The sequence below is a fragment of the Oryctolagus cuniculus genome, chromosome X (assembly GCF_964237555.1).
Source record: "Oryctolagus cuniculus chromosome X, mOryCun1.1, whole genome shotgun sequence".
Taxonomy (NCBI): domain Eukaryota; kingdom Metazoa; phylum Chordata; class Mammalia; order Lagomorpha; family Leporidae; genus Oryctolagus; species Oryctolagus cuniculus.
This window is the reverse complement of record NC_091453.1, coordinates 76,796,624-76,805,028: the sequence shown is the minus strand read 5'-3', so window position 1 is coordinate 76,805,028 and position 8,405 is coordinate 76,796,624. Positions and strand designations below refer to the sequence as shown.

General features: G+C 39.5%; 2 protein-coding genes across 2 annotated transcripts in view; one reads left to right on the top strand and one right to left on the bottom strand.

Annotated features, from left to right (window-relative positions):
• The window catches only part of SLC6A14 (solute carrier family 6 member 14), a gene marked incomplete in the record, with an annotated part of 34,901 nt that extends 30,360 nt beyond the window's left edge, over positions 1-4,541 (top strand). Inside the window, 1 exon segment of the mRNA XM_070066812.1 lies at positions 2,162-4,541. Within this exon segment, the coding sequence (XP_069922913.1) occupies positions 2,162-2,308 (147 nt within the window).
• Positions 3,939-5,919, bottom strand: CT83 (cancer/testis antigen 83). Its single transcript, XM_008272913.4, has 2 exons — positions 5,661-5,919; positions 3,939-4,938 (listed from the first exon to the last, which is right to left on the bottom strand). Exons 1-2 carry the CDS (start codon positions 5,733-5,735, stop codon positions 4,636-4,638), a joined length of 378 nt encoding a protein of 125 aa, XP_008271135.1. The 5' UTR covers positions 5,736-5,919; the 3' UTR covers positions 3,939-4,635.
• Between the last annotated feature and the right edge of the window lie 2,486 nt (positions 5,920-8,405).

The window sequence follows — 8,405 nt, the reverse complement described above, 5'->3', positions numbered from 1 at the left end:
AGAGGAGGAGGGAGAGAGAGGGAGCGAGGGAGGGAGAGAGAGGCAGAGGGGAGGGAGAGAGGGAAAGAGAGATGGAGAGAGAGAGGGAGATAGAAGGAGAGAGAGAGGGAGAGGGGGAGGGAGAGAGAAGGAGAGAGAGGGAGAGGAGGAGGGAGAGAGAGAGAGGGATGGAGAGAGAGGGAGAGGGGGAGGGAGAGAGAGGGAGAGGAGGAGGGAGAGAGAGGGAGCAAGGGAGTGAGAGAGAGTGAGAGGCGGAGGGAGAGAGAGGGAGAGAGAGGGAGAGGGGGAGTGAGAGAGAGGGAGAGGGAGGGCGACTGGGAGGGAAAGAGAGGGAGAGAGGGAGGGAGAGAGAGGGAGAGGGGGAGGAAGAGAGAGGGACAGAGAGGGAGACGGCGAGGGAGAGAGAGGGAGAGGGAGGGAGAGTGAGGGAGAGAGAGGGAGAGAGAGGGGGAGGGAGAGAGAGGGGGAGGGAGAGAGAGGGGGAGGGAGAGAGAGGGAGAGGGGGAGGAAGAGAGAGGGAGAGAGAGAGAGAGGGAGAGGGGGAGAGAGAGGGAGAGGGGGAGGGAGAGGGAGGGAGAGAGGGAGAGGGAGAGGGGGAGGGATTGAGAGGGTTAGGGAGAGAGAGGGAGAGGGGGAGGAAGAGAGCGGGACTGAGAGGGAGAGGGCGAGGGAGAGCGAGGGAGTGGGAGGGAGAGAGGGGGAGGGAGAGAGAGGGAGAGGGGAAGGGAGAGAGAGAGGGAGAGAGAGGTATAGGGGGAGGGAGAGAGGGAGAGAGAGAGGGAAAGGGGGAGGGAGAGTGAGGGAGAGAGAGGGAGAGTGAGGGAGAGGGGGAGGGAGAGTGAGGAGAGAGAGGGAGAGAGAGGGAGAGGGGGAGGTAGAGAGAGGGAGAGGGGAGGTAGAGAGAGGGAGAATGAGGGAGAGAGAGGGAGAGGGGGAGGGAGAGAGAGGGAGAGAGAGGGAGAGCGGGAGAGAGAGAGGGAGAGAGAGAGGGAAAGGGGGTGGGTGAGGGAGAGAGAGGGAGAGAGAGGGAGAGGGGAGGGAGAGTGAGGGAGAGTGAGGAGAGAGAGGGAGAGGGGGAGGGAGAGAGAGGGAGAGAGAGGGAGAGGGGGAGGGAGAGTGAGGGAGAGTGAGGGAGAGAGAGGGAGAGGGGGAGGGAGAGAGAGGAGAGAGAGGGAGAGGGGGAGGGAGAGTGAGGGAGAGAGAGGGAGAGGGTGAGGGAGAGAGAGGAAGAGAGAGGGAGAGGGGGAGGGAGAGAGAGGGAGAGTGAGGGAGAGAGAGGGAGAGAGAGGGGGAGAGATATCTTCCATCTTCTGGTTCATGTCCCATTCTGGTTCACTTCCAGGATGGCTGCAATGGCTAGGGCTGGGCCAGGCCAAAGTCAAGAGCTTCATCTCGGTCTCCCACATGGGTGGCAGGGACCCAAGTACTTGAGACATGTTTTGCTGCTTTTCCATGCACATTAGTAGGGAGCTAGATTGCAAATGGGGCAGCTGGGACTAGAACCAGCACCCATATGGGATGCTGGAATTACAGGTAGTGTCTTAACCCTGGATACCACAACACCGACTCCTGATAAATTGTCTTGAATGCAATCTGGGTACTGACTTATCTCTCTTAAAGGAGGCCTGAGGGCGTGGAATTGATTATGACTTCTAACTAGAACAATGACAAGATAGGTTCAGGAGTCTTAGGTTTAAATAAATTCCAAAGTCCATTCAACAATTGATCTAAATGAATAGTTTGATCCTGGAACTTCCTTTCTTTGGTTTTTCAGACTTTTCCCAATACACGCTAGGTCAGATTCTCATCTCATTCTAAAGTCAGGATGGAAACACCTGAAAACTCAGTAAAGTATCTGTAGTGATGAGTGCTGCTCTAAAGAACTCACACTTTATTTTGAAATTATTTATATGCTTGTTTATTTTGGTTTAGTAGTTGATACAATTCTATTAACAGTTATATGTGATTATATTTTTTTCTTGGCAGAGTGTGCATAAGAATTGAGAACATCACCTTTTACTGTTCCATGGTTCTAATTTGAATTTTGTTAAAAAAGAAACTTGAAACCTTAAATCACATTGTTGATTTAATATTTGCTTGTTTAAAGATTGTAGTACTTAAATTCTAAGGCAATTTTTTTTTTTTTGCTTTTTCTTTTCAGCGCATTGTAAGCTGCTGCAAACCAGCACCTAACTGGGGCCCATACCTGGAAAGACATCGTGGGGAGAGATACAAGGGCATGGTAGATCCCAAAAAAGAGTCTGACCAGGAAATCCCTACTGTTAGTCGCAGTAGCAGACCAGAATGAGATCTCACTCTTAAAAAACACATATGATTGCAAAATGTGATCTTTTTAGACTAGGAGAAAATCTTATTTATTTGTATGTTAATTGAGTAGAAATTTGTATATACTTTGTTCATAACAGTGTGATAATTTTTTCCCTTTTAAACAGGAATGTCATAGAAAAATGTGAATCTATTGTTTAGCACTGTGCTTATATTTCTTTTTAGATTAGCTGTTTGTATGAACACACAGACACATCACAACCTCTATTTCACAATGACATTTTTGTAAATATAGCATAATGTTATTTTAATAAATTGAAGGCTTATTTGGAGCTTATTGTTTAGGGAATAATTATATTTTCTGTAAAGTTTTAAAGAGTATTTGATCCTATTTTCTCAATATGAAATATTTTTTACAAAACAAGAGAAAAATCAGTACATTTTAAAGAAAGCATTGCAAACTAAAGGTATGACTTAATTAAAAATGCAATTCATATACTGAAAAAAATGGGCCATTTCTGTTATATAAGGTCTGCAGTTTAATATTTTTTATCCAAATATTTCTAAAATCTTCATGTACTTGTTATGGCAGATGTGAACTTAGTGTTTACATTGTTTATTTACAAAGAGTGAAATGAGACAGAAAAATAAAGATCTGGTATCCAGTAAGTGACAAATCTAAAAAATGGAATCCAAAAGATCAAGTCTTGATGTTCTATACTATATTCCTTACTTAGATTATAGATTTAAGAAAACTATGATCTAATTTCTCTTGTTTCACAAAATTAAGAATAGTTCACTACACTCTCTGAAATCTAGGCTACTTTAAATAGAATATGGTCAAAAATATTAATGAGAAAATGATTTTAATAAAATCTAGCATTTCCTGGTTTTTATATATGGCTAATAGATCAAGTAGAGTGATTTTGTCTAATGTGAAAAAGTTACTACTGACAGGTGATTTTTTTTACATAGTTTATTAGTTAAACTTGTCAAGCATAAAGGAGGCCAAATTAGAAAGTCCTGTGTTCCAGTTTCCTTACAAAAGTCCATGAAATACATCACTGAATTGCTTTGTATTGATTACATATCACTGACAGTTGGTTTCAACATCCCAGCCTAGGATGATAAATACTGAATTAATGTATAAGGAACTTTTCAGCAATTCTTAAGCTTTTTAACCTAGGCTTCAGAGATTATGTGAAACTAAAATTATATATATATATAATTTTTTGTATGTATGTGTACATGCATTTTTTTCTAGGGAAGAGAGTCCATAGTTTTCATCAAAATATCAAAGAGACTTATCACCCAAAAGTTAAGAAACATATACTACTGGTTACTTGTGTTTTGCAAGTGAGTGAAAAATGGAAGGAATTTTATTATATGTTCCCTTTCCTCTTCCTTTTGATTAGAGATTAAAGGAGTAAAGCATTACGACACATCTTTGATTTATACTATTAATTTATTTTGAGAGTAGGGGGCTAGGTAGATAAACAGGCCTATAATTGAACCATCTCAGTAATGGTAGTGAGGTCATGAGGGTAGGTCAAATATTGTTAGTGAACTGTAAGTATATATGTAATTCCTTCGTTACACTCAAGTTTATAAAATATAATTGGAAGTGGATGCTCTTTAGAACTTAATAAGACTTTTTCTTAATTTTAATCCAAATTATATTACATGCATTCAACCATTGTATTTTGGTGCTATTTGAGGTATTGATTTTTCATCAAGTAGAAAAATGCATGCAATTTTCTATGGGTGATTCTTGCAATTCAGGGAAGAATTAAGCATTTTAAATGAAAGAATATCTAATTGGGGTAGGGGAGGTGTAAAGAGGAAGAAATCCTTTTCAAAGCTGACCACAAAGAGTAGTTAAGAGCTTGTCTTTACAAGTATGTAAGACACAGATCTTATCAGAGTGCTCAGTGAATTGTAGGGTGCTCAATGATAGACATCATTACATAGATTCAACAGTGGAAAAAAAACAAAATTATGCCCCTTGCAGAGTTACATCAAATCCCATATAATACAAACTTGGAGACACTTGCAGTATTATATTGTAGACCATTAGAGAACATTTCACACTTGAATGAAATTAAGATCACTGTATCTCAATTATAGTTTTTTAAAAGTCAAATATTTGAACTGTTTTTCTTCTTTATTGTATTTCCCTTCCTTTCCTAGCAAAATGTATGTTAGCAACATGTAATCAATTATTTAAATAAATAAAATGTAAGCAGATCAATAAATATCTGGGTTTTGTGTATGACTTCGTGTGCTTGCTCCCTTTTAAACAATAATTCAGTATTAACACACAATCAAGTGAAGTCACTCAAAGTGTCTTTATTGACTGCCTCCACTGTCACTCCATCTGGTAAGCTTTTTAGGGGATTTTTGGTTAGCTAAAGCACCGTTAATACCCCTAGTATGTAGGAAATGTTCCAATTCAGCCAGCTTGTATTCCACAATCCTGAGGTTTACCAGGATTTGCTTCTGCATGGCTATCGAGTGAGGGAAGTTGTTTAAGATTTCCTGAGAGAGCTTGTTGACGGAAAGATGCTTATTGATATTGTGTTTAGTTGACCCAGTAGCAGTTCTTATTAGTGCAAGAGAAGCTGACTTTTTTGACCTTTTACCAGTGTTTTTCTGTAAAGGAAAGAAATTGTACATATGTAGTTTATTGAGTTTAGCAATTTCCAAAACCTATCAAATAACGACTTGGTTAAGCCCAGTTACCAGAATGAATTGATTTCCCCTACAAGCTAGAGATACAAAATGTTTTACATGATGTCACTGATTTGGAAACATATTTTTTCCAGAGCTGGACTGAGAAAAAATATACAAGAATGTAGATTTGTATTCTCAAAGTGCCATATTCTTTGCTTACCTGTCTTGGGCACTCTAAGAAGCCTACATATGGATCTTACTTTGGACTCTTAACTAAAAAACACTTCGTTTCCAACTTTCATCACTATTTAGACCTTAATTATTTGTAAATGCCCAGAAGATTCCCATAAGGATGGCAGGAGAAGCAAACGGAAACAAGGGGTCGAGGGGGAAGAAGCAGAAGGCCAAGGAAGAGAGAGAAGGTACTGGGAAAGAGAAGTAGTGAATGGGCGCTTTCAGCTGTACTTTTGTCTGCAGGTGCCTGAGAAGTGGACTGCAGCGCTTAGTGACTTGGGACTTTTTACAACAGACCACAGCTCAAAATGCGGAAATTGAGGGGGTAAGTTATAGAAGTCTGGGGATCTTTTGAGAGAAAAAGAAGTCATCTCCTCTTACCTCTTATTTTACTACCCTTCTACCATCCTGCAAACCCAATCCAAGTACGCATCTAGCTTCATCTATTTCCAATCTCTTAGACATACCTTTCCTTTAAACCGTTTCTTCCAGACGAGAAACAGAAAAACGAATATAGCGAAGGCCAGTATGAGAAAAATCATGCTCGTAAGTCTTCCTCAGGGGACAGAAGTACCCAGCTGGTAGTAGGGAAGCAGGGGGCTGCTAGCCGCCCGGACGTGGGAAGCCGCCAGCCAGGGTGTTAGGCTTTCCTCACTGGTGCAACTGGGACCCTCTGCGGTGATCAAGCTTTATACGCCAGAAAGGACATGCGCCCTCACAAGTGATCACGCACGTAGCATCGCTACGGCACAATTGGATGACGTAGAAGCAGGCCAGCACTTAGTAACCGCTCACCTGGTTACTGAATCAGATCATCAGAGAGGAGACTAAGAGACAAAGAGGGGGTTGGGATTTCCAGGAAGCTGAAATATGGTAGAAAGACCCCACAATGGAATGGTTAAATGTCAGATTTAAAATTTGCCCCCCCTCCTTTAAAAAAAAAAAAAACGATGTCTTTGCTGCAATCACTTCATAATTCAATTCAAAAACAATATAGAACTGCACTGTAAAAAGTAGTTCCCCACGAATTGTTAAGGTTTTGCCAGAAACTGTGCTTCCTGCACACTCCCATTGCTATTTTAGTATTTACTGCAACCCCAGTCGAGTTTGAATAGGTATATATATTTGTATCTTTTTACGATTTAAAGAAGTAATTTCCAGGGCATTTTCCCATATAATCCTAACAGAAAATCTGTTAGAAGTATTTTAAACACTGGGTCTATTTTTCCAAATATAGAGATTTTAGTGTTAAACTCATTTGAAACTGGTAGCAAGGGTAGGGCTTGAATGTTCGGAACTTGACCATTGATTGAGATGAACTCTCCCTTCACCGGCACTCCCATCCTCATGATCTGACCTGACTTGTAAACATAGAGTATTTAGTATTTTCCATCCAAAAAATGGAACAAGGTGCTCATAACTGGTTTAGTATTGAGAGGTAATGGATACAGGAATTATTGCACTGCATAAGTTGAAAGTGCTCAGAAAATTCAGTTACAAGTAGAAGATTATTTTGAACTAAAAGACCAGAACTAACAATAGCCAGGGTAATCTCAAGGTGAGAGTCAAACTGTAGCCCATTTTGTTTGGGAACAATTCTCATCTTCATGTAGATAGGAAGAAGAGGAATTATATTTCTAAGATTTTCATGTCATATTGCTTCAAATTTGCTATTTCAAAGCTTAAAGTTTTATTCATTCAACAAGATTTTATTAAATATGTACTGGTCATTATGTGTATTTTGGGAACATGATTATGAGCAAAGATAAAGATTCTGTCCACCTAGAATGTGCATTTTATTGTGGAAGAAAAATATTAATCAAATATACAGGAATGAATAGAAAAGTGCAAAGGTAAATGATAGCAGTAAGTACAGTATGGCATGGGAGCTCATGATAAGATGTGTGATATAAAGGAAAATGAAGCTCCTGGCTTTATGGCTTAGCAGTATGGATGAGAAATAGCCAACTGTGGTGTTCCTGTTCATGAATTTGGTCTTAGATATGTTGAATTTGAGGTGACTATGCGACATGAAATCATATATCTCAGGGAAATAATTGAAAACATAATATTGTGTGTCATCTTCATATAAATGATAATTGAAACTCTAGATAGAAGAAATTCCCTCATGTCAGTGTGGGGAATATAACAGAAGCGAAGTTACAATAAAGTCTTGATGGATTCAAGATTTAACAGGTGGGTAATAATACTTATATTGGTGTGTTACTATGATTATCGTGACATCTAAATTTCTCATTTTATTGAATGAAATTGAGAGAAGCCCAGTAACCTTGACTTTAACAAGAAATTTTGAATTTGGGCTCTACTGTTATCTAAGGGAAAACTCAGAGATGTTGGAAAATATTCTCATCAAGCATATTAGAGTATGATTGCTAAGCATTACTATTTTTCATTGTATCTTTTTATTGTGGTAAAATATACATAGCATTGAATTGAACAATTTAGCCATTTTAAATGTACCATTCTATTGCAATAGGAGCATTAACATGGTGCTACAGCCATCACCAATATCCAGCTCTAAAACTTTTTCATCTTCTGCATCTGAAGCTCTATAGTGCCTACATACTAACTTTACCTGCTTTCCTCCCCCATCCCCAGCAACAGCTATTGTATATTCTGTCTCTATTAATTTGACTACATGAATTGAACTACACATATTTGCCCTGGTCTGGATGATGTACTATACTTAGCATAATATATGAAAAGTCCATCCATGTTGTTATATGTGTCAGAATTTCCTTTCATTATAAGGCTGAATAATATTCCATTGTAGTTATATACCATGTTTTGCCTATCCATTCATCCACAGTTGAATATGGCTGCTTCCATATTTTTGCTATTAGAAATGTACTATAATGTAGATGTTCAAAAATATCTCTGAAAATCTCTTTGCAATTTTTTGGGTGTATAAAAAGAAATAGAATTGTTGTGTCAAATGGTTTTCCTTCATATATGTATATATATAAGCCATATATATATATATAAAACATATATATATATATAAACATATATATTTAAAGATGTTTAATTGAAAGGCACGGTTACACACCCACCCACCCACACACACACACACACACAGAATTTATCATCTATCTGCTGGTTCACTTCCTGAATGGCCAGGGCTAGGCCAGGCTGAAGCCAGGAGCCAGGAGCCAGGAGCCAGGAGCTTCTTCTGGGTCTCCCACATGGGT

Coding starts and splice junctions, on each gene's coding strand:
- CT83 (XM_008272913.4), bottom strand. CDS start 5,735: ATGATTTTTCTCATACTGGCCTTCGCTATATTCGTTTTTCTGTTTCTC. Junction 4,939..5,660: donor AGAAACGGTTTAAAGGAAAG/GTATGTCTAAGA, acceptor TTTCCTTTACAG/AAAAACACTGGTAAAAGGTC.